Source organism: Miniopterus schreibersii, assembly GCF_964146895.1.
Source record: "Miniopterus schreibersii genome assembly, chromosome: 7".
Lineage (NCBI taxonomy): Eukaryota > Metazoa > Chordata > Mammalia > Chiroptera > Miniopteridae > Miniopterus > Miniopterus schreibersii.
The window spans coordinates 39,348,483-39,373,152 of NC_138108.1; the positions used below are offsets into that span (position 1 = coordinate 39,348,483).

General features: G+C 56.4%; 3 protein-coding genes across 4 annotated transcripts in view; 1 reads left to right on the forward strand and 2 right to left on the reverse strand.

Moving 5' to 3' along the window:
* Positions 1 to 2,032: 2,032 nt before the first annotated feature.
* Positions 2,033 to 6,023, reverse strand: HOXD12 (homeobox D12). The gene is made up of 2 exons (XM_081141842.1): positions 4,116 to 6,023; positions 2,033 to 3,970 (listed from the first exon to the last, which is right to left on the reverse strand). The coding sequence occupies exons 1-2, from the start codon at positions 4,687 to 4,689 to the stop codon at positions 3,732 to 3,734; spliced, it is 813 nt and encodes a 270-aa protein (XP_080997968.1). The 5' UTR covers positions 4,690 to 6,023; the 3' UTR covers positions 2,033 to 3,731.
* A 2,198-nt stretch (positions 6,024 to 8,221) lies between these two features.
* HOXD13 (homeobox D13) lies at positions 8,222 to 11,818 on the reverse strand. Its single transcript, XM_081141840.1, has 2 exons — positions 10,739 to 11,818; positions 8,222 to 9,990 (listed from the first exon to the last, which is right to left on the reverse strand). Exons 1-2 carry the CDS (start codon positions 11,505 to 11,507, stop codon positions 9,740 to 9,742), a joined length of 1,020 nt encoding a protein of 339 aa, XP_080997966.1. The 5' UTR covers positions 11,508 to 11,818; the 3' UTR covers positions 8,222 to 9,739.
* A 6,862-nt stretch (positions 11,819 to 18,680) lies between these two features.
* EVX2 (even-skipped homeobox 2) overlaps positions 18,681 to 24,670 on the forward strand; it is a 7,234-nt gene continuing 1,244 nt past the window's right edge. Inside the window, exons 1-4 of one of the 2 annotated variants that reach the window (XM_081143094.1) lie at positions 18,681 to 18,769; positions 19,747 to 20,612; positions 21,535 to 21,800; positions 23,051 to 24,670. The exon at positions 23,051 to 24,670 is cut by the window's right edge and continues 1,244 nt beyond it. In XM_081143094.1, coding sequence (XP_080999220.1) covers positions 20,186 to 20,612; positions 21,535 to 21,800; positions 23,051 to 23,773 — 1,416 coding nt within the window. In that variant the 5' untranslated portion in view covers positions 18,681 to 18,769; positions 19,747 to 20,185 and the 3' untranslated portion in view covers positions 23,774 to 24,670. Of the gene's footprint in view, positions 18,770 to 18,831; positions 20,613 to 21,534; positions 21,801 to 23,050 lie in introns of those variants that run through there. The other variant, XM_081143093.1, reaches the window with a different exon arrangement.

The window sequence follows — 24,670 nt, forward strand, 5'->3', positions numbered from 1 at the left end:
GCGGGGAGCGCGCCGCACCCTCCCCGCACAGCCGGCAGCTCCGCGAGTGGCAGCGTTGCGAGCAGCGCCCGGGTGCGATGCGGTAATTTTGAGCCACCCAAGATAAGACACTAACTTGACCTTAACTTTGTCAGGGCGCCCCTGGTATCTGGAGAACGTGAACAGACACTGTCTGGCAGCTCTCGTAAAAGCTGACTGGGAAGGGATTCTGAGTCATTTCATTTATTGCCACTACAGTTCTGCAAGAAAGCTTTTCCTCCCTGCCAAACTTTAATTATTTATGCTCTTTTAGGAAACGAAAGAAGAGGAGAAACGCGGGGAAAACACCCAGAGCCAGTCCCTTCCTGCAGAGCCTTCGGAATGGGCTTCCTCAGTCAAGTGAGCAGGGAAGAAAATAAATGGGGGGGATCACCTTTGTCCGAGGACGGTCGGACTGCGCCGGGCCCCCCACCCTCGCAGCCGCTAAGGTGGGTGGATGCAGCTGGGAGAGGCGGGGTGAAGGGGCACCCCCGCCCGAGGCACACGCAGGAATATTTACCGCGGCTCTGGGTTTCTCGCGACCGGCCCCCGGCCTGCCGGAAGCCTCCCCAGCCCGCCTCCCCTGGGGAGAGCCCCCAGGCCTTAAAAGCGTCCCCAGCAGGCCCTCTCGGTTCCAGCGGGTTGAAGGCCAGACGAAGCTGGCTGGTTTTTTTTTTTTCTCCTCGTTAAAAAACCTTTTTCTTGGTAAAGAGGCCTGCTTAGACTGTAGCATTTCGGAGAACGCATTTGTCTTCGTTCAGGGGATGTTGAGAACTCAGATTTCAGCATCCTTTCTCTCCGGCGTTTGTTTCTTATGGATTTCGCCGTGGTTTCAAATCCCTGCCGGGATTTTAGCTACGGCTAGGAAGGGAGAGAGGACACCGCCACACCACAGCCTTTGTATTTGTGCGGATCAGTGAAAACGATAGATTTGAAAAACATTGCGGAAGCCACGCGCGACAGACAAGATTCTACACTTAGAATAATTTCAGTCTCTTTGGGGAGTGGTCTCCATGGATATCTCCTCCCACCCCACACCCCAGACTAAAGAGCATTTAATGGTATATATTGGAAAGAACCGGCTCCTGGTGCTGCCTCAGGTTCTGGGTTTAAGTCCAGTTTCCTGGTCCTTTACCCAGCCCTCTGAACCTGAGGTCTGAGTATGGCCTCCGCCTTTGTTTGGATGTTTTCAGACCCAGCTCCGGGTACCAACGCCTCCTGGGGAAACATTTCTAAAGATAGGGCCTCCACAGCCTCTCGACGCCTTTTTCCTCCGTTGTATTTTTTAAAGGAGCTGTTTTAAAAATATTTTTAAAGTACACATCAAGTTCGCTTGTGGGAAGGGGAATTAGAACCACTGAATATTCAGTACGAGAGATTTAGTGGTTTTGTTGATTGTCCCACTTGCTAAAAGCTAGCAGTTCTCTACTTTCCATCCCCGAGCTAGCTGGAGCTGGGGTCTGCAAGAGGACAGTGAATACAGCAGGCCTTTGCTTTCCTTGCCTGAGCTACAGGCTGAGGGCTTAGGGGTGCAGAGGCCACATTTCCCAAGAGAGTTTGCTGGGCTGCAAGCAGAGGTGCCAGTATGGAGGTTTTGCACAGGGCATACATAGCCTTTTCCAGAGAAGCCTGACCAAAACATGGCAGGGATAGATGTCTGTATTGAGATCGGATGAACCTCATATCTTGGCAACCCCCCCCCCCAATAGCAAGCTTTCAAGTTTGAGAATTTAGGCAAAATGCAGAAGCCCCTGCCTGCAATAAGCTGAGGGTTTGCTTAGTGGGTGAGACACTCAAATCTGTCCACGAATCCCCCTCTTTGAATATTTCACACAATTTGTTCATAGGATTTTATAAACCATTTCCTGGCTGACTTGGAAGACATTTTCTCATTTAATGAACAATACCTACGGTGAAACTGCAACTAGGAAAGAAAAAAAGTATTTCGTGGCCTGAAAAACATCAGTAGGGAATCCGAAACGTTCTGAAAAATCAACATCAGTCCCTTGACAGCTTGGCTGGGACCTGGATATTTATTTCCACTCAAAACATTTCTATGTGTCTGATATATACAGGCTATTGTTTTTGACAAAATCAAAACAAAACAAAACATGCATCACAACTATTAGATAGCAGAGAAAATGCAATTAGTCTAAACATCAACTAAGGTCAGTTCGGCTGAGGCTTAGGGGCTCCTTGTGAGATGCCCACTCTAGATCTAGGGCCTGGTCCTCCACTGAAAATTAATTATTGGACTTTGGGAAGGAAGCTTAAACTCTTAGGCTGTTGTGCATCTTGCTATGAGTTGGGGGCGCTACTTCTCAGAAGGAGAGGGAAAAGAAGCAGAGATGGTAAAAGGAGTTTAGGGGGCCCTCAGGTTCAGTGAGGTTAAGGCAGGATACCCCAGCACACGTAGAACAACTCCATTTGGCATTCTGGAACCCCAGCCTCCACAAAGCAAGCCTGGTGGGGCCCAGGGCCTTTCAGACTCCATGGGGGCAGGCCAGAGATGGCCTCAGAAAGGGCACAGTGGTTGGGCCCCTGGTGGAGTTGGCAGGTGAAGAAGAGAGGAACTTCTGCTCCTCTGTATTTGGTCTAGAGCAGCTATGAGGGGCTGAGGACCTGAGGGAACTCCTTCTTTTCCTGCCCCTGACTGATGGAGGAGCTTTCCCTTCTCCCTGCAGTGGCCCATTCCTGTAATTCAAGGAAGAAAAGACCTGTCGACACCTTTACCCACCTTGTCAGGAAAGCCATATTTACAATGGGAATGTAGGACACTCCCCCACCTTGTTCACTCCCTTCTCCTGTCCCGGGACTTCCTCCCCCCCCCCTTCTAGTGCAGACTAGCAGCTCCTCCTGAGAGCTCAGCTCTAGGGGTCCAGTTACCGATCACAGGGCTCTGGCCTAGGCACAGGTGAGGGGGTGAGAGAAATAGGGAAATTTTACCAGTCTTGGCTAGGAAGTGCAGTTTGTCATGGAGCCCCAGCCTCCCTTGTCCCACTCATGGGAAGGAAGTATCCAGTCCATTCTGCCCAGCTGGAGGAGCCAGTTCAGCCTGAACTCCAAGGTGTTTCCAAGTTTGTGGGACCACACTCCTTCCCCTTTCTTCCCACAGTCTGAAGATCTAGGGTGGCTGTTGTCCTCCCGAACCAGCCAGTGCAGACAGGAGGGAGTGGTGGTGGCACCCTTTCCTTTCTCCAGAATCAAGATTCTGGCTTTTCCACAAGGGGCTTTGGTTGCAAAGAGACACAGTTGTGCCCACAGCCCTTTCTACTCCACCCTAGTGGCCTTCCTAAATTCAATTCCACTCGGAGTTCTAGCTAGGTGCCTGCTAAATGCAGAAATAATTGGAAAGGAGGGGAAAGGGAGACTAACTGTGAAAGCCAAAATCCAAGTAAAAGGGAGCTGGAGTGAGCCCAGATGTAAATGCCTCAGCCAAAAGCTAAGACAGGTGACCCTAGGCCCCCACTGGGAAAGCCTCAAGGCCAAGGTTGTACTGCTACTTGCACAGCCCCTCCCGGGAAAGGGGAAAGAGTGGAGGCACTACTGGCCAGGTCTCCAAATCTCCTGCTGGCTTTTGGGGCTGCAGACGGAGCGGGAGGGTACCTAGGACCAGCTGAGACGGAGCAAAATGAAAAGCCCCAGTCCCAGCTCTTCCTCCACGCCAGACTTGGGCTCCAAAAGGAAGGCCCGGGCCGCGGGGAGGCCCGGGGCTAGTATAGCGCCAGCGCCTGTTCACGCAGCACTACGCGCTTCTTCTTCATACGACGGTTCTGGAACCAGATTTTGACCTGCTGGTCGCTGAGATTCAGCCTGTTGGACAATTCCTTGCGCTTCTGCCGGTTGATGAATTCATTGAGGAGGAATTCGTTCTCCAGCTCTGCAATCTGCTGCTTGGTGTAGGGTTTCCGCTTCTTGCGAGCCCTCCCGGGGGCCGCCCCCCACGGCAGGCCTGCAACACAGCCCCGGCCCAGGTCAGCCCAGCCCGCTCCCTGACGCCTGCCCGCCCCCGAGGCTCCCTCCCCCTACACACTCTCCCCTGCATCCCACCTCCCATTCCGGCCCATACCGGCCCAGGGAGCGTGGCCACCGTTTACCGTCGGGCAGCGAAGGCCGCAGGCAAGATGCGACGCCCGCTGCCTGCACTGTCATGTTCAAGTTGAGCGGGCCCTTGGAGTCGTCCTTGAAGCCGGCGGCGCAGGGGGTCCCCTCAAGCAGGGCCGCGGAGCCTGGCGTGGCACGACCCACACCTGCGTAGTCGTATTTGGTCGATTTGAGACCAGCGGCCACGGGGGCCAGGCTAGACTCGGGGGCAAAAGGGGGCCGCGCATGGCCACGTTCCTCAGGCCCAGAGGCCGCGTCGGACGTGTAAAACTTGGCCTGCTCTTCGGGCCGGTCCTTGCCGCCCAGGGGCTGCAAGCCAAGAGGCCCAGAGCCAGCCAGGTAGGGCTGCGAGAAGCTGCCGAAGGCGGTGGCACCGGCAGGCTGCGCAGGGGCGCAGGAGGCGGGCGTGGTGGCCCAGGGCAGCGCGCCGCGAGGGTATGAGATGGGGGGAAGCGCGGCCAGCTGGCCTCCATTCGGCCGCAGGTTGGAGAAGTAGAAGGAGTCGGGCGACTGCAGATTCAGAAGCGAGCCCACATAGCCCGCTCTGTAAAGACTGCGCTCACACATCTCCAACAAAGGGCTTCGGCTGCGCTCGCAGCAGTATTTAGTTACAACCGGGGATAAGAGGACAGGCTCAGACGATTGGACGAAACTTTGCCTGCAGGTTCTTCAAAGCCGGTCATTTCAGCACCGCCTACATCCCCCGACCCGGTTTCCCCCCCTTCAGGGTATTATGATAACACCCGCAATATTTGATGGTGAAGGACACGGCTGCCGGGCAGAGCCAAGGCACACTGAGGGAAGGTAAAGCCTCTGCTGGTTTCCGGGCCCAGCGTCAGGAGCTGGGGGCATCGGGCACAGGGTGCTTTTGCCCGAGTGTCCCTTGGGACCCTTCTTGGTCGTGATTGGCTTTGCACTCCCGTTTTCCTCCGCTTACCTGGGCCAGGCTTGCTTTTTACCAGCTTTAAGTTGCGGCCGAGGCCTTTTCCAGTGCCCGGTGGCTCTCGGCTTGTCCAAAGATCCCGTGGTCTGGTGAGGCCACCGGCTCTATCCCTAGGCCTGAGCCGTGCTCCTCCTAACCCGTTCCTTCCCGTTCCGACTGTCTGGAGAAGACTGTTCACCGGTGATCTGGCAGCGAGGCCACAGCACTGCCTGAGCCCTGGGCCCAGGCTGCAGGCACAGTCCCCGAGATTTGGTGGTTGAGAAGTGCATCACAAACTCTCCCAAGTTTGGCGCCCAAGAGGGAAGCTTCACACCAATCCTGGGTGCTTCTTCATGGCCAAGCCCTCTGCTCCTGGGGATGCTCAGACCTGGCAGCTCGATTGGCCAGAGGCTACATTCCTTTTATCGCCAGGATTCACCTTGGCGACTACCTCCTGCAAATCAGAAGTCCAAGGTGTTCATCCACTCTGTGGAGGGCGGAGCAGGCCGAGCCCCCCCGACCTGGTGTGGAAGGAGGGAAGAGCCAGAACCACCGGCCAGGAGCAGCAGGGCCCGCGGAGGAAGAGGGCCCGCAGCATTCCTCCGCTCAGCGCCTCCGGGGCGCGGGAGGCTGGCGGGTTCCGGGGTCCGGCGAACACGGAGATGGGCGGGGCAGCGCTCTGTCGCCCGGAGCGATGGGGCAGCCCCCGCAGCAGGCCCGAGTCTAGTCTGGCCGGAGGGCTAGGGGTCCTCCTCTCCTGCCTCCCGTCCCAAGACCCCCAGCGACCCGGTGACTGGGGCCCGCCCCAGCCCGCAGCCCGCCTCGAGGTCCCCGCGCCAAGCTGGAATTGGTTAGACCGCCAGCTCCGGCGCCGAGACCACACAGGCGCCGCCGGAGGGCAAGGCTGACCACCGCGCTGCGACTTTATTGTGTGAGTTATGGCGACCAATTGGGCGGCTCTGGGGAACGCAATCGGCGTCTTCCTCCCTCTCTAGGGCGGGGGTAGGGGGTGGGGGTGGGCGAGTCGCGGGCTCCTCGGGACTCCGTCGGTTTCCTTAGGAGCTCAGGCATGGAGACACTCCACTCCCCATCCTTTCATGGCGGGGAGGGGGAGGGGGAGGGGGGAGACACAAGCTGCAACCTCAGTTCCTAGGGACTCAGGGGACCCAGGTTCTCATTTCTGGAAACTCGCCCGGTTTTTGAGGAGCTACAGCCTCCCCAGGCCCGAAAGCTCCAGGTCCAGGGGTCCCCACTGTCTCCTCTCCTCCCGCCTCAGCATATAGAGATTCCGGTATTTCCAAGTCTGCTCCGGACCCTTAGGCAGCCGCACAGCTGCGGTTCGCCCCTCGGGACTAAAGACAGAGAAACTGAGTGAGAAACAGAAAAGACTAGAACAGCTAGACTCCCCGTTTCTCCTTGGCTCAGAGCGGTGCGCCGCCGCCCCACCTCGTCTCCCGAGTGTGTGGTTTCCGAGGCCCAGCAGACAAAGCTGTACGCGTGGAGCTGGGGGCCGGCTGGGTACCGGAAAGGTGGTCGGCGGGTGGGGCGGGAGGAGGCGGGAGGCTCGCCTGGTGCGCCGGAGCAGGGGCGAGGAAATTGGGCCGCGGAGTTAAACGGCGAGCTCCGCCAATGCCGCCGACTGCCCAGGAGATGGCGAGCGAGCTCCACGCCTGGAGAGGCGGCGCACGGTCAAGATCAACAGTGAAGGGCGGCGCGGGCGGCCGGGGTCTCCAGCCCCGGCGGTCACAGCCCGCTGCCGGGCGCCGCCGCGAGTCGCGGAAAGCCCGAGGCGGCGGCAGGGCCGGCCCGGACGGCGGGGCCGGAGGGACTCAGCGGGCTGCCAGGCGCGGGGAAGCGGCGCGGCCGCCCCTTTGTCTGGCGGTGGGTCCCGGCCCCTTCGCCTCCTTCGCCCTTGAGTCGCGCGCAGCAGCGCGGGCCTGGCTCCCCGGCCGGCGGCGCTGGAAACCCGCCGGGGCCCGGAGGCGCTCTCCCTGGGGCCTCAGCCTCCGCCCGAAGGAGAGGCCTCTCCCCGAAGGGCCCAGCGCCTCGCGGCTTCCCGCGGGCCTCCTTTCCTGCTCCGAGCCCACCGGCCGGTTCCTCCCCTCCCGCCTCGCTTGGGGTTATAAAAGGAATTCATATAAATAACCAGCTCTTCATCTGTTATTGATTTAGCCGTCAATTCAGATCCCGCCGGGAGAGCGTTTGAGCGCAGTTTTAATCTTCAGCAAACTTCCCATTTCTCTTGGGCGGAGGGGAGCGGACGGGCACCCTACGGATGAAAGGGAACCTCGGGGCGGTCCCCGTCTCCTCGCGGGGAGCCCGAGGGACGCCCCGGGCGGTGGAGCGCGGCCCGGCGCCCGGAGCTGCGGGGAGGAAGGGGTGGGGTGGGGGCGACGGCGGAGAAGAAGGGAAACAGGCCCGTTTCGGAGGAAAACGCGTCTTGTGCGGAAAACGAGATGTTAGTCATTCCTCCCACAGTGGAAGGCCGGGGGTGGCGTGGCCCCGTTTCCAGGGGCTCTTTCTTCTCCAGAGAGTGAATCGTGGTCCCTTCTGCTGCTCCCTCTCCTCCCTCAGTTTCTCTGTGTGTGTGTGTGTGTGTGTGTCTGTGTCACTCATTATTAAAAAGAAGTTGACAGACCCGCAATCAGTTGGAAGACGTGAGAGAAATCGAGCCGGGACAGAGAAAACGAAAGTAGCTTCGAACCTGGGATCTCCGCGCTCCCCGCAGACCCGAGGAGCCTCCCACAGGAGAGGCTGCGTGCTGGGTGCGGTTCTCAGCGTCTGCGCTGAGCTCGCCTTCCAAAAAGCTAGCAGCCACTGAACTTGGTGGTGCCTGGGTGCTAACAACGAAGAGGCGCCCGCTCCTAGACGGCCATTTCCGTGGGAGGCAAAAAGAAGGCTCTTAGCGCCTGAAAGGTGCACGCAGAGGGTTAGGGCTCATAATTATGGTTTCAGCCTTCAACCGCTGTGTGCAGGTTGCCGGGAGAAGGCGACCAGGCGGGAGCTGAAATGTTTCTTTTTCAGTTGCCAAATATGGATGTGTCTAATTTCAAGACCTTCCTAGAGTAGATATTTATAACAGCCTTTCTAACAAGAAAACCTCCACGTGAGCACGCTTTTCTGTAACCGGGCACGTACATATTGACTTGAGAAATAAAAACGGTTTGAATAAATTGATAATATTGAAAGAGAAGTAAAATTTTATTGGAGATGTTTTTGAGGTGGTCTGGTAAAAAAATATCATTTTAGACACAAGGTAGATCCTCATTTAAAGACATCACTATTTATGTTAAAGCCATGGGGAAAGTGGGGAGGGGCGGCAGACGTGGAGAACCTGGAGGTGTCGGAGACCAGAAATGGTGGTGGTTTCTTCATCCATAGGGAACATCATAGTGTTTTGGATAACAAGATTTTTATAATAAATAAGAACAGTTTCTAGAGGCAACACAAGCTCGGAAAAGAAAACAAATGTATAAAGACTCAGAGGAAATAAGAGAGCTCTGTTTATTTGCATCTCCCTAGGAGTAAAAAGTGATTTTTAAATGCCTGAAGCACTGCTCATGTATCCCAGCTCACAGGCATTTCATCTACAAAAATAATCTCTGTCATATAAATATGTAGCACTTTAAAAGTAGTTATCACTTTCAGAAACATTTTTTTTTTTTCTTCTTGGACCTTAGAGCTTCACAATTTTTGCATTTGTTAGATGTTTTATAGCTCTGAGAGAGGCCCAATATGTTTGTTCAGACAGTCAAGTTCTTCATTGGGTTCTGGATAAAAGTTCCCACCCATGGCCACATTGATTCAGCCCTTTTCCGGGGATGGAGGAGATGGCCTCAATTCTAGTCCCCTAGACTGGAGGCCAAGGAGAGGGGGTGCATTTATACCATCCACGGATACCTCTGACAATTACAGCCATTTAAATATTTGCATCCAGAGCTGGGGTAATGAAGGAATCCATGAGGACACATTATTTTCAAATTAAAGATTATAAAACCACAAGTCTACAAGGTGTATTAAACACATACAACTACAACAGCAAGTGAAAGACCCGAAGTTGGAAAGATTGTCTTCATTCCAATATCAATACAAACCCTATTTAATAAGGTAGCTGCTTTTAAAGCCATCACAGTACCTCCAGCCTCCTGTTTTTAGACGTTCCCAGTGACCCTTGAGCGCTGCCGCCCAGAGCTGTTTTCACTCGCCTCAGGGCAACTGCTGAGAGGTAATGATTCAATTACCCAATCACAGGATATGAATGACTGCAAACTTTTTGCCCTAATGGATTATGAAGATAATCAGTGCTGGAAACAGGCATATAAAGTGATTAAAAAAACAACAACAACCCTAACGTCAGAATGGCACTTCTGAAATTCATTGTGTGTGGGGGTATTAAAAAATACTTCAAGTCCTTTATACTGGCCTGGAGGGAGAAACAGAACATTAAAAACGTCATAAAAAAATAAACCTAGAAAAGAACAAAATCAATAATAAACAAGTAAGAAACAGAACTACAAAGTCAGGTTGGGTAGCAAAAAGTTTTAGAGCCAGATAAGGGGAAGAGAGAAAAACAATTCACAAAATGTGCCATTACTGGCAGGGGATGGGGGGAATTAAATACATATTCAAGTCTTTCCAAAGGTCTTTGGAGACAACGGAAAGCATTTAAACGCTCTGTGGCCAATCTGGCCCACATCAGGAAACAGTATCTTTGAGCTTGGAGACGATTTTCTTGTCTTTCACTCTCCGGTTCTGAAACCAAATGGTCACTTGTCTTTCGGATAGGTTCGTGGCAGCCGAGATCCGCCGCCGCTTGTCCTTGTTAATGAACTTGTTAATGGCATATTCGTTCTCCAGTTCTTTGAGCTGCAGTTTGGTGTAGGGCACCCTCTTCTTCCTCCCACGTCGGTAGACACACATGTCTGGCTGATTTAGAGCCACATCCCCTGGTATTAAAAAAAAAGGGGGGGGGATTAGACCAGAATATCTGGAGCACCCAGCTGTGTGTGTGTATGTTTGGAGGGGCCACAGGGACTAAGGAAAGCCAGGCTGTTTACATTTTATTATTATTTACACAGATATTATTTACATGTTAGTAAAGAAAGATTATTTACACTTCAAAGTGAAGGCCTTGTTGATGGATCATCATGGTTTCTCAAACCGGCATCTTAACAAGCCTGCGATTTTCTTTTATGGTGTGGCCATTGGGGAAGCTCGTAAGGACAGTTTTTGCAAATACCAGTTGTGCACAGACAAACCATACACAGACTTTTTAAAAAATGCAGGCTGTTTTATTTTGATTTCTTGTGTTCCTGTGTTTGAAACTTGTGAGCTTTAGTGGTTACTCTGGGCCATTCATGTCCTTGAAGAGTAGGGCCCAACTCTGTGACACCTCTTTGGGGGGGAGTAACTAAGGCCCGACTGAGCAGGGCATCATGCAAAGACCTTCAGCTTTAGGAGAAAAACAGGCCTGTACCCGTATGCAAAAAGGAAAGGGTTGTGAGAGAGGCAGTTTAAGTCGAAGGGGGAGTTTTCCAGATTTCACACTAACTGGAGGAACCGTTCCACTGGGTTGACCCCGGTTGAACGAGGAGGACAGGCGCCCACTCCCAGGCAGGGGCACTCACTCCAAGTCCTTTTTCCCTTTCGTTCCCTCCCTCCTGTCCCCCGCCTTTCCCCACCCAACGTCCCTACCTGGAAAGGAAGATTTCCAAAAGTGGGAGCCCTGCGGCTGGTCCTTGGCGCAGTACACCTGGCTGTTCCACCCGTTGGCCAGCGTCCAGGACTGGTAGCCCTCCATAGAGATGTACGCCTCGTGCCTGGGCTCCCCGGAGCCGAAGGTGGACACCATGTCGATGTAGCCAGGCACGTGCTGGTAGGGGCTCGTGTAGCCCTGGTAGAAGGACACCTCCTTGGCTCGCGCCGGCACCTCGTTGGCCGGTACGCTGCTGCTCGCCAGGCCCGACACGTCCATGTACTTCTCCACCGGGAATCCGCCCAGCGAGGAGTGCGGCGACGACTTGAGAGCGTTCTGCTGTAAGCCCATCCCGTGCGACATGCGGCAGCTGTAGTAGCCGTTGCCGAAGTGGTAGCCGTAGCCCAGAGCCGGGGCGCCCGGGGGCGCTGCAGCGGCCGCCCCGGGCGCAGGGCACTCTTTGGCAGAGGGAGCCTCCGGGCGCGCTGAGACCACAGCCGAGGATGACGACGACGAGGCGGAGCCCGCGCGCTCGGAGCTCCCGGGGTACGCGAAACCCGAGGCCGCCGCCGCCGCCGCCGCGGCCGCCGCGGCCGCCGCCGCCGCGCGCCCCGAGTGCGTCCCGGCGAACACGGGCGCCGAGAGGAAGCCGCGACACTGGCCGGGCGCCGCCGCCACGGACGAGGAGGTGGAGGAGGCCGGGGCCGCGCCGGCGGCCCCGCCGTCCGCCCGCAGCCCGTCCATGTCCCAGCTCCCGGCGCGGCTCATGGCCCGGCCCGGCCCGGCCCCGGCCCCGGCCCCGGCCCCGCGCAGGACACCATGGCGCAGCGCGCCTCCGCCCTCCTCTCCTTTCTCTCTCGTTCTCGCGCTCCCGCCCTCTTCCTCTCGCCCTCTCTCCCGCTGCAAGCCTCCCGCCTCCCGCCGGCCTGCCCGCCCTCCAACAGGTTAGCTCATCGCGGGACGTTTATAAAAACGAAGTTCAGGTTGGGAGGGGGCCTGGGCCGGTCGGGGGGCCGCCTCCCTCCCCGAGGGCTCCTGCTCGGGGCCGCGCCATTGGCTGCGCGGGGCCACGTGGGGGTGGGGGCGCGGGAGAGCCTGGCTCCTGGCCCGCGCCCCTCTGGACCCACCCACCCCGGCCCCCACCCCCCCCAGCCCCTCGAGCAGCCCACCTCTTCTTCCCGCCCTACCCGGGACCCTTGGCGTTTGCGCCGCAGCCACCCCCACGAGCTGATTGCGCGACCAACCATCCCAGGCCCTGTTTGCGACTGAAGCGGGCGCTGAGGCCTGCGCCTGGTCTCCGCCAAGGCTGTTTTTGCCACCTCTCTGTGGCTCCCTGAGCTGCACAACTAAATGAAGGCGAACGACAGGGATGGTCAGAATGATGTGAAAACAGACCGAATTTTCACCCCGTTGCCTAACCGTTCGCATTAGCTGACCTAGACCCTAAACCCGAGGGAGCTCATCTGCAGTACCTTGCTGCGGGGGCAAGGGCATTTCACGCGTGTTATCTCAGGGGATCCTCCGAATTAAGACCTATTGGAGCAACCCCTGCTTATACACACGTTGCCCTCCTGGAAAATTCTCCCAGAGCGCCCTTGGGGCCAGGCTCAGAGACTTACAGATAAGTCAAGCAGACGACAGGACTCGGCGCGGGAACCTGATGGTCTGCCCGGGCGAGGAAAGCCCGATGCCTGGTCCACTCTCGCCGCCTCTGCCCTCGGGCCAGCCGGGAGTCGTCTCCCGAGCTGGGCTCCCCAGGCCTGGCGCAGCCTCCCCGGGCGCGTAGAAAAACTCACTTGAGGGCTCTGGCGAAAGCCATTTCGCCGCCCGGCGCAAGAGTTAAGCGCCTCGCCTGCAGCCGACTGGTCTCTTGCATTCTGCCGCCACCACCCACCCCCGCCCGTCACTCACACCAATTAATTGAAAACTTTACTTTCCCAGGAACCTTTGTTTCGCTTTCTTTTCCAAGCTGCCAACTGCAGAGACCAGAGAGAGAGACAAATTAATAAGAGGGCGGTCTCCCCCCATCCCAGCAAGCAAAGTTGGGGCTGGTGATAGAAGCAGCCCAGAGCAACTGGTTCTGACTCGAGGGGTTGGAGGAGTTAGAGTGGGCTGACGACAGCCCCGGCCCGGGTGTCAGGGATCACAGCCCTGACACCCTGTTCATCCCTTTGTGCCATTCCTCAGCCACTGAGCCCCAGTCCACTATCCTCCATCTCAGTCATTAATAGGGAGCTGGTGTGAGCCTTGTGGTGGATCTAAGGTTCCACTGGGGGTTCTGGGGTGCGTGTAGGAGCCCATTTGTGTTGGTAGTATCAACACCCCAGGCCAGCCCTTCTCCAAGAAAATCACTCCCCTGAGCCTGTGATTGGTGAGGCCAGCTTGTCACCTAGACCCGCTGTTCCTGGGTCCAAGACAGAATCTGGATGGGGCAGAATAAAGGAGCCTGGGCCTTTTACTGGGGCAGAGTAAAAGAGCCCTCCTGGGCCTGGCCTGGCATTGCAGGGTGGGCTGCTGGTGTTGGGAGTGTTGACACGCAAAACCCAGTAACCATAAAAGGCTCAAATAAAGGGGAAAGTTATGAGAGGGGCACTGGAAAGGAAAAGCGGGAGAATTTGACCTTTTTGAAGTCCTAGACATGTTCATGATCAAATTGAGACAGGAGGAGTTCCTAAGCCTTCGCAGAAAATCACAGGGAATAGGAATTTGCTGATGAAAACAATTCTGGCTACTTGAGAGGAGGTAAAAGTTAGCAACAGAAGCTGCATCGGCATTAAAGAAACACCAGTCAGGGTTAGGTGACAGAGTTACTGACTTTTTAGAAGAGTGTGGCTGGGTTGGTTCTCTCTACCTAACACTTTTGGTACCAATCCCATCATGGGATGCTACTCTGAAATGCTCTTACTTTTCCTTTGTCTCCCTTTCTTTTTTTCTCAGAGAGGGAAAACAAAGACACTTTGAAATTTTTTTTCTGTGACCTCAAAAAACAAATTCGTTGAAATATTTCTAAGACATAATTGGAACTAATGAACTTTCAGTTTCTTAAAACTAAATATCCCTGTGATTTTGTATCCTGGGACATCTGTGTGATTTTCTACCTAATAAGTACTTTTAAAAAACTGATTATATGCTAAAAAATGAAGAAAGTGAAATTAAAATAGGAGAGAAGAGCTTGTCAAGTTTCACTGTTTTCAGACAGCACTTCACTTTTGGCTTAATTATCTATGCAGCAAATTAATTTCTGCAGGACTAGGAGAAAAGTGAATTAATGCCCTGGTTGAAAGATGCTGCTCAATGGCAGTCCTGCCTCCAATTGCCCTATGGGACTCTGGTAGGACTTGGGATTTCTCTGCCTAACCTCAAGAGTGTTCAGAGACCAGGGAGACTTTGGACAATAAAGAGCATTGCCTCTTGCTATCCTGCTACTGAACCTGCTTCCAGGGTAGTCCTACATCCTAGGAGAGAGAATGCCCCTTAGGAAAGAGGCTGTGACTGGACCCTATGAGGGCCCCTAAACCCAGCACCCCAGGTCAGCCGCTGCTATTGGATTATAGGGCTGTGGTTGAGTAGCAGGCAAAGTCAGGGCTGCTCTTTTTATGAACCAATAAGACTCAGAGTTTACAAGCGGGGGTGGTAGTTAGGCAAGGAATTTTGAGGCTGAATTTGCAGAAACATTTCATTTAGCTTGTATACTCTATGTTTGAGCTGATTTCAGGTTTAAACTTAATAGAAATAATTTTCTTAAACTGGCCAGGAGCACAGACCGTGTGTGTGTGTGCGTGTATTAGTTTGGGGCTTTAACCACAGAAATAGTCTATGCTAAATGAAAATCTTTTGTGGCCATAAATGTCTCCAAACACTGATGTGTTATTCAGTGAAACCAGTTTTGCCACCTTTCCTAATTTTGGTGAGGAACTCCGTATAGCCCTTCATTGTCTAAAGTCCCACTCTGCCAGGGAGAGAGGTAATCAGATCAGCTCTGCCCTTTTCTCTCATTACTTACTACCCTTCCTCCTTTCCCTCCACAAGCACCCTTTTTGGGAATCAGTCATCTTCTGAAAGTCACACTCCCTTTTCCTCCTTGTAGATGATCTTTCAAATCATGTCCCTGTCATGGGGTGGAGAGCAGGTAGGTGCAGGCTGCGATTTAGATTTATTGAAGAAGGTAAGTTCCTCTGCTTGCCAAGGCAGCAGTGAGCTCAATTAACCACATAATCAGTGATCATTAGGGCCAGGACAACAATTACCAAGTCGTATCAGAGTGGGGTCCTGGGAACTCCTTTGAAAGTGTTATCCAGGACACCCTCCTAATTAACTTGCAAGAAGCCAAAAATTCAGTGTAGAAATAGAGTCTTAATTCCAAAGTAAAGTCTTAAATCCAGTGCATATGGCTGGACAGTGTTCTTACCCAAGTCTGTGCCCTGACAACTCTGGGACTAATCAGCCCTCTGCAGACAATACCCAGTTTCACTCAGGCTGGAAATATCCAAAGGATTAAACAAACAAACAAACAACAAGCCAAGATGAAGAAGGGCAGAAGCCAGACAGTGGAATCCTGAGTTGAGTACTTTTAAGGTCTAGACGTATTCCATTTGGATTTAACAAGAGAATTCGACTTTATTAAATGTAAATTGATTGCAACAAAGAAAACCCTCTACGAACCCGAAGCGTTATTTGGCGAAACCAAGTTTGCCCCCCTCAAGGCAGTGAGCCCTTGTTGGGGATGGAGAGAACTCCTCTATTCCTGGCGGGAACTAGACACAGTTTTCCCTCTCAGAGAAGCTCTAATCTCACCTAGGAGGGGGCGCCGGAGGCTGGGCCCAGAACCGGGGACCCGGGTTACCTGTTCCTTCGGCAAAATTTTTGCCCACATCTCAAAGGTGTGAGATTGTCTTCGGAATACACTTGACTAGCAATATTATTGTTAACCTCTCTCTCTCTTTCTCTCTCTCCCCTCCCCCCACTCCGCTGTCTCTGCGGGGAATCTCGGTGTGGTCACCTGCAGAGCCTCCCGAGGAAGGTTAGGGAAAAGCCTGGCCTCCAAGGAGCGCGGGGTGGGGTGGAGTGGGGGGCGCAGGGAGCGTGGAGAAGGGGCGAGCGGTCAGGCTTAGCTTCCCAGATGTGCGGCGCGCAGTTCCCCAGGCCTGGCGCTAGATGTCCCTGCAAGTTTTCCTGTCGCGTCTCAGGGCGCACAAGCTTCAGGCAGGCAGCGTGCCTGGGTAGCCCCAGAGCTCACGGAGAAAGTACCCCTCCATCCTTCACCCACGGCCTTTCCTGGTGGGGTGCGGGACGGAAGGGGGAAAGGGAAGGAGAAATAGAAGCAGCCAGAGAGACTTGGGAGAGGCAGAGAGCTCGAGGCTGGCTTGAGAGGAATGGCAGCAAGAAGTTGCCAGTAAGGAGTCTAGCCTGGACCCCAAACCAGCGTCCTCCCTTATAAACCGAAACCTCCAAGCCGTGGGGACCTCACTTAGCCTAAAGAAAATGTGCCCATGGTTCGCAGTCCAGGCTCTAGTCATCCAGCTGTGTCATCCCATCCAGCCGACCCAGTCCTCCAGCCTTGCAACCCAAGGCGGCGCCTGCCCCCCGGGATTTTGGCCCCAGGGTCCGGGACCCTTTCACACGGAAGCTGGGAGCCAGGCCGGGTGGATGAGCTGCCCCTCCCCTCTTCTCGGGCAGCACGGACTAATTTTTATTATCTTCAGTCTACCAAAAGTGGAGAACCCGCCCCTCCTCAAGAAACAAATATTTAGTCTGAAGGCCTATCTTCGCCCCAAATTAGGCCTCTTTCATGTAATTCCTCGTTTTGAACAAAAGTTACTTTTCAGTCCATTTGGAGAAAGTCCTTTCCTCACCCTCACCCTCAATGCATATTAAAAATTTCTGTCAAACCACGGAGACATGGGGGTGGATCCTTATTTTATTGAGTCCTGTACCTTGGTAGTAGGTAAGAGGCCTTGATGGCCCAAAAGCAATGTCTAAAAAAAGCAGAGACATTTGACAAGATCTTTCCCAGTTTCAGCGTGGACTTTCTGGGAGATGTGCACGGTTTGGGCATTTCATTAATAAATACCAACAGAACTGTGTTAATCTTCTCACTACCCTACATAGGCTCAATGTTTTTGAGGTAGGCCTGAATTTAAAGGAGATATATACAAAATGAGAAACCCAACCAAAAATGCTGCCCAACGCTTTTAAATACTTTATAACTTGTGGATTTTTATCAAAGATAAGTTTACATCAGAAGCAAACCTCCAACCTCTCTGTGTGGAAGATTTCTCATCTTTGAGAAAGGGATAATAGTACAGTTGTGAGCTTTGGAGGGGATATATATGTAAAAAGCACTTGTAATTTCTGAGTAAACGCTATATATGTTAACCAATATTACTACCAGTAGTAGGTGTGGAATCTAAATAAATGAAGGGGCATTAAATATTGTAATGGAATCTTCACTGCCCCCTATGAAACATTGTCTGCTAAACGCAGTTTAGTGAAAAAGAATAGGTGCCTTGTGCTGTGAGCAGTTTCCCTGACATGTACTTTTCATAATAAACATGCTAGAACACAAAATATTAGTATTATTTAAAAGGTGCGATATAGTTTTCAAAACCTTAATGAATGAAGGTGTGCCTGAGAAACGTTTTCCCTTTTCAACAGACCGAGGTGCGGTTTGGCGCAGACATTGAGACCAGAGGCGAGGGGTCCCAGAGGAAGGGAGGAAGTGGGGGACCTCCTGGCTGGGTGAAGGAAGAAGGGTCGCTGTACCCACCCCAGCCCTCAGCGGCGGCTTCTGCGATTGAAAGCTGCTCACAGCCGCCAAAACCTCGAGGAAAACAGATGGGGGCGCCAAACGACAGCAATAAAGGCATCCGCGACTTCCGCCCAGGTCGCGCCTCCGCCTGAACCCACCCCCCGCCAGGGCCTGGTCTCCGGCCCCAACCACAAATCCGAGCCTGGACCGAGGTGTCCCATTCAGTCCCCAAAGCAAGTGGGACGGGGCGGGGGTGCCCCTTCCAGGTTCCTGGGCGGCGACCCGCCTTCGCTGAGCGCGGCCTGCGGGAGTGGTGGAGCTGGACGCGGGGACTGTGCAGCGGGGAGGAGAGGTGGGGGCTTCGGCGAGGCTGAGCTCTCTCCGCGCGAAGGGCCGGAAAGCCGGCTGGGAAAGGGACTGCAGTGCTCTGAGTTGGGCGGCCTCTGGGGCGGGGGCGGAGGTGGACTCCGAGTCAAGTCCTCTGGATACCCCGAAGCCCACTCCGCGCCCCCCACCCCCTCACTCCCCAGCCACAGCGTGCCTATCCAGCTTTCCACTTCTCACCTTGGGGGAGAACTCCATTTACTACCTTAAAGAGGTGGAATTGATTTTCTAAGCAAAGCTAGCGTTGTTGAAATAAGTTGGCGCCGAGGGGAAAGGGAGAGAAACTTTTGGCATTGACTACGTATATAAATGTATATAAATATACTTCACACCTCGCCTCCCCTTACATTCCTGACGCGCCCCCAACGGGTCCAAGGTTAAAAGGAAAGCGCCAACAGAGAGATGGACAAATAGATCCCGGATTTGCCCCTCACACACCCCGATGTGCAGCTGGGTGTGGCGGCAGGGAGGAAAGGGGGGGTCGGGGTTGGGGTATGGGTTGGTGCTGAGGCGGGGATGCAGGACCCGCGCCCAGCGCCCAGACTGCCAGGGTCTCTCGGCTGCTTCGGAAGCTCGCAGGCCGACCTCAGTGTCCCATCCCCATCCTCTCTTGTCCCCGCGAGTGGCCCTGGATCTCTCTCCCTTTGGGCTGCTGGCGGGGGTACCGGCACAGTGCACTTGGGGTCCGGGCAGGGTGGGGCGCAAGTGCGGGAGGAGACCTGCAAGGGCCTTGAGTAAAGATTGATCTTCGTTAAAATGGTTGCCACCGGCGTCATTATGACCATCAAAGTTATCGCCAAGAGGCTCAGCCGCCAAGCTCAGGCCGCGAGGAGCAGCAGCGAGGCTGGCCCGAGACTCTCCGCGCCGGGAACCCGCGCGGGGAACGCCCGGGCCACAGGTACGGGGCTGGGGTGGGGCGGTGGAGGGAGGGCAAAGGGGAGCTGAGTGGGGAGGAGAGGACAGCGGGAGGTAGGGGAAAGGCTCTCTTCCTGCCCCTGTTTGACCTCGAAATCCGGCAACTTAGCCACAAACAATTTGATTTGAGGAGGGAGGGGGAAAGCTGGCAACGTAAAGAGTGGATTGGGGGCGGCCCATATGGCGCTGTAAATCGCGACTGTGCTTAAAGTTAGCTGTCGAATTCTGCTATGAAATCGTCCAGCAGAGTTCATTTCCCCCAGGGAAAATCCGTAGGCGAGAAGCCTTTCCATCAGCAAGATTATAAAAGTAAAAAATCCGGGACTTCAAGTTCAGAACTCACTCTGCAAACGGTGTTAAAAAATCAGAGAGGACCTAATGATTTCCGTTTGGAGGCGCGGGCTCAACGCACCTCCCCAGCCACGTAGCACTAAACTGCTTTAAAAGTCTACACGATTTCTCTCTCTCTCTCTCTCTCTCTCTCTCTCTCTCTCTCTCTCTCTCTCTCTCTCTCTCTCTCGGTCTCTCTCGGTCTCTCTCTCTCCGGAAAGGAGCAGCCAGGCTGAGGTGAAGTGGGGGGGGGGAGAAGTTGGCGTTCTATTTGTTAAAATACATATTTGGTTCTGAAATTCAAAAGATAAGTAACCCAGACGGGAGCGAAAGGTCTTCTCCTTACGCAACTCTTCCTACATTCTCCCCCTTGTCCACCCCTCACCCCCTCCCAATTGTAAATGTTTAAAAAAAAAAAAAAAAAAGCTTCCCGAAGATCTACTCTGGAAAAATCAAAGCATTATCTATTATTTAACACGTATCTGTGTCCGAGGAAAAATGAGGAAGGCGCTGCATGATTAGGACCTAAGGGGCAACCCAGCAAACTGAGAGCGTAATGATGCCCCTAAATGAAGGGGGAAATGTGCCGCGGAGCGCTCTATTAATCAGACTGTCAATTTCACCCCCGAGGCCAAACCCCCGGGCGAGCAGAGCCGGCTCGGAGCCGGCAAAAGACCGGAGCCTTCCTCCTCACTTCTTGTCTTTTCAAGTCTCCTACCTGGATCTATTTGTCTGCTCCGAAGCCGCCTTCATTACCCACTGACAGGAGCGTGTATTTATTTGCTTATAAACCTGTTACAATAAATGATTATTCGAACGGCGTCATTCGTACCTTAATGACGAGCGAGCGCTACTTTTTGATGAATGACATCTTGGGCTCGGAAGGATGTATGGGTCATTTTGACCAGTCATTCCCTCGCTCTGGCATTCCACAATTTTTCCGCCTCCCTCCAAAAGAGATAATAATATTTAGAGGCGCTCGCTGGGGCTGAATGAGAATTAGCCCTAGGCGCAGCCCATCATTAGGACGGGACGGCCGGACCACTGTGACATTTTTTAGAAAGCTGAGATGATGGAAAGAATAAGAAAAGAGATGATTCTGATGGAGAGAGGGCTGCACAGCCCCACGGCCGGCAAGAGGTTCTCCAATTTGTCCGACTCGGCTGGCAATGCTGTCCTCGAGGCCCTGGAAAATTCGCAGCACCCGGCTCGTCTCAGCCCGCGCCTGCCGTCCGCCCCCCTGCACAGCGCTCTGGGAGATCTCCCTGCCAAGGGCAAATTCGAAATAGACACTTTGTTCAACCTGCAGCACCCGGGCAGCGAAAGCACCGTCTCCTCCGAAATCGCCTCTGCCGCGGAGGGCCGCAAAAAGCCGGGCCATTATTCGGAGGCGGCCGCCGAGGCGGACATGAGCAGCGACGTGGAGGTGGGCTGCTCCGCGCTGCGCTCCCCCGGCGGCCTCGGCGCCGCGCCGCTTAAGGAAAACAATGGCAAAGGTAACCGCGCCGCCCCGCGCCGCTCCCTCCGCTCCCACCCTCCGGGTTCCTCCGGGCCGCCGCGCGCCCTTCCAGGTGACTTCGCCCCTTTCCCACCCCCCGCAGTAAGCTGCAGCCAGCTGGCTTCAACCAGGGCCGGACGCCCGCGGGGGACCATGCCCTGGGGCTCTGATCCTACAGCCTCTCCGAGGCGGAGGCCTGGGACTCCAGGCCCGCTTGACGGGCCTGCCCTGGCTCCTGAGTCCGAGAAAATGTTTCTGCGCGCGGCTCTAAAAGCCGGTGCGAGTCGACCGGCCCGCAGCCAGCCGCTGGGCCGTGCTGGGGGAAGAGTGCACTGGGGAGCTGCTCTGGGCCCCTCTGCTTCTGAGCTCCCAAGGCCGAGTTGGAGGGGGCATTCTGCGTAAGTCGGGGGGAGCCTCGCCGGGCGCCTCTGGGAGACCCGCTTGGGTCAGCGGGAGAAAAAGAGTTGAAAAGTAAGGTCCACCCCCTAATGGTTCCGGTTTGAGCGGCTGCTGGCTTTCGAATCTTAAAATTTTAAACAAACCCAAAAGACTGTCAAAGAAGGGTTAGAGGCCGTACAGAAAGCTGTCCGGTGGTCTCCAGACCATGGCAAACCCAGAGCTTCCCAAACTGCGCCCAGATGCGGGCATTTCCCCTTGGCCAATTTTCCCAGAGTTGAAAATTTCCAATTTTTTTTTTTTTTTTAAAAAAACACCCTAATTGAGTTCTTATTATTTGGTTATGAAGTGCTCTCCAAACTTTATTGATTCCATTAACGGCAGCAATTTGTAAGCATGACAGATCCCATCAATTCAGGCGGCGCCTCGCCTTCCGCTCCCGGCTTCCCCGGCCCGCGCGCAGCCCCAGCTCGGGGATGTCGGCCCCACAGTGACTCAGGCGCTGCCGGCCGTTTGTTTGCCAGGGTACGGCGAGAGCGGCTCGGCCGCGGGCACCACGACGTCTTCGTCGGGCTCCGGCCTCGGCAGCCTGCATGGAGGCGGTGGCGGCGGGGGCGCGGCGCTGGGCAGCTCCGGCTCCGGTGCGGATCAGGTGCGGCGCTACCGCACGGCGTTCACCCGCGAACAGATCGCGCGCCTGGAGAAGGAGTTCTACCGGGAGAACTATGTGTCCCGGCCCCGCCGCTGCGAGCTGGCCGCTGCGCTCAACCTGCCCGAAACCACCATCAAGGTATCGAGTCCGGCGCGCGCTGTCCTAGCCTCCCTGGGGGTGTCGGGGTTGATTTTTGTTTCTCCTTTCTGGGTGGCTAGATTTAGTGGAGGCCTGAAAACCCGCGAGGGAGTCACCAAAGGAACTGGCACATTTATTCCTCGGCCGCCGAATCCGCAGGGTCGGTCGGCCTGCTGACCTGGGAAGGCCCCGGCACGGCGGGGCCGAGCCCCAAACGGTCACTCGTGCCCAGGTGCACCCCTGGCTCCACTCTCCCCTTGGCGGCTGAGCCGGCCGGTCTTTGTTCCTCTGGTACGAACCAGACGTGGAACTTTTCGTTTGCTCTTGATCTTGGAGGTTCATTTTCCACATAAATCGTTACAGCACGGAGAAAATGATACTGTATTTTTTAAAGCCGATTGGGTTAAAAAAAGTATTTCCTAAATATTTTTCTCCTGGGCAATGGGAAAAGGACAACCTCCTGGAGAGACAACGCAATGAAGTTGTCCTTATTTATATATTTTAGGTGATTAATTTTACTATACGACCGGGAGAGAGAGCCGGGAGGCTGGGCGCCTTGCTGAGCACTTCACGGAGGGCCCGGCGCTCCAGAGAAAGGAAGCGGGAAGCTCCACGGGCGGGGGTGTGGACTCTCCCTCGGCTTCCTCGGGCTCTCCTTTTAGGGGACCAGGTCTGCATCAGAGGCCAGGCTGGGAGGGGGAGAGGCCCCTTCCCAGTTTAAGAGGACGTGATTCCCGCCACTCCTCTGAGGCAGATGATTCCAACAAAACCGTGCCTTCAGTGTCAGAGCCGGCGCCGCGGCCCCGCGGCCCCGCGGCCCCGCGGCCCCACGGCAGGCTCTCGCAGCCCGAGGACTCCACGCCTCGCGGCGCCCCTTGAAAGCAGCTGCGGCCCGGGCCCTCCGCAGGCGCGGCCGGAGCCCCGCGCAGTCTAGGGGGGAGGCGGGACGGGCTGCCGGGAGGGACGGGGCAGGTTGCGTGGGGCCGGGAAACGCAGCCGGAGGAGCCGGAGCCGGGGCCCGAGGGCCGCAGCGGGGCAGGAGGGACGCGGGGCAGGAGACCCTTTGCTGAGGGGGTGCGCCAGCGGCCCACGCTGTCCCCGGCCCGTCCGGGCCGGAGGGCAGGGGGCTGGGGCCCGGTCGGGTCTGAGGGGGACGGGCCAGGGCGGTGCGAGGCCCAGGGGCGGGAGGCCCGGGCGCGGGCTGCGCGCGGCGCTGCCTGACTCGGGCCGCGGTGCGGCTCTCCCCGCAGGTGTGGTTCCAGAACCGGCGCATGAAGGATAAGCGGCAGCGCCTGGCCATGTCCTGGCCGCACCCGGCCGACCCCAGCTTCTACACCTACATGATGACGCACGCGGCCGCCACCGGAAGCCTGCCCTACCCCTTCCACTCGCACGTGCCGCTGCACTACTACCCGCACGTGGGCGTCACGGCTGCCGCCGCGGCCGCCGCGGCCTCCGGGGCGGCGGCCGCGGCCTCCTCGCCCTTCGCCACTTCCATCCGCCCGCTGGACACCTTCCGCGCCCTCTCGCACCCGTACTCGCGGCCCGAGCTGCTCTGCAGCTTCCGCCACCCCGGCCTCTACCAGACGCCCGCGGCCGCCGCGGGGCTCAACAGCGCGGCCTCCGCCGCCGCAGCGGCAGCAGCTGCGGCGGCTGCGGCCTCCTCGGCCGCGGCGGCTGGGGCGCCCCCCAGCGGCGGCTCCGCGCCCTGCTCGTGCCTCAGTTGCCACAGCAGTCAATCTGCCGCCGCGGCCGCCGCTGCCGCCGCCGCGGCCCTGGGCTCCCGGGGGGCCGGCGGCGGGGGCGGCGGGGGCGGTGGCGGCGGCGCGGGGGCCGCCGGGGGCTCGGACTTCGGCTGCAGCGCCGCGGCGCCGCGCTCGGAGAGCGGCTTCCTGCCCTACTCAGCCGCGGTGCTGAGCAAGACTGCGGTGAGCCCGCCGGACCAGAGGGACGAGGCGCCTCTCACCAGATAACTACGTCGCAGCCGCCAGGGGGCCGTGCCCGCAGTGCCGAGTGTGCCCGGGAGCCCCCTCAGCGCCCCCCGCGCCCTCCGGGCGCCCACGTGCCCTCTGCGCGCTGCCCGCTGCTAAAGCTACCGGCAGGGGGCGCCCCGGCGCGGGAGGCCGAAGGGAACCTGCCGGAATTGGGGGGAAAGAGCGGGCCCGAAAGCCCTGCGGGCGTCCCCCCCAAATTATTTCTATTTTTGTATTTGCTCCCCAGCCGCCTCCCCTTCTCTGTTTTCCGCTACCCAGGGCCCGCTCCCCGCCTCCGCCCCGAGCTCTTGGTCTCCCCGAAGACAATCCCCTCGTCCTCCAAGCGCTCCTCGGGCCTGGGGCTCGGGCTGTAAACCCTCGGGCCGGGTTCCTCGGCTGAGCCACGTGGCCAGAGGCGGCGGAGAACCGCAACAAAGAGCGGGGAATGGCGTGCGCCAGTGCTTCGTGCGCAGGGAAAGCCACCCCGAGGCTCCCGCCGCTCTTTCCCCCGCACCCTTCCTTTTCTTTAAACGAGGGTGAGGGTAGGTGGCGGCTTTCCTCCCAGCCTGAGCTGCGGGGCCGCGGCCGAGAGAGCGGCAGCCCGGGAGGGCGAGGCGCGGGCCCAGGGCGGCGGGGAGCGCGAGGCGGCGGGCGTTTCGCGAGGTTGTTCACTGCGTGCGGGGTCCAGGTCGGCGGGGCCGTGGCCACCGTCGAACGAGGACAGAGGGGGGGGGGGTCTCGTCGCCTCTCTCTCGGCTTGTCACCGCGCGCTCTTCTGATTTTTGGTTTGGGGTGGAGGCGTCTTGAATATTTTATGCAAAACGTAACGGCTAATGAGGTTTCCCCTGCGAGGCCAGGAAAGAAAAGGGAATGAAGAGAAGGGGAGGGCAGGTGGAC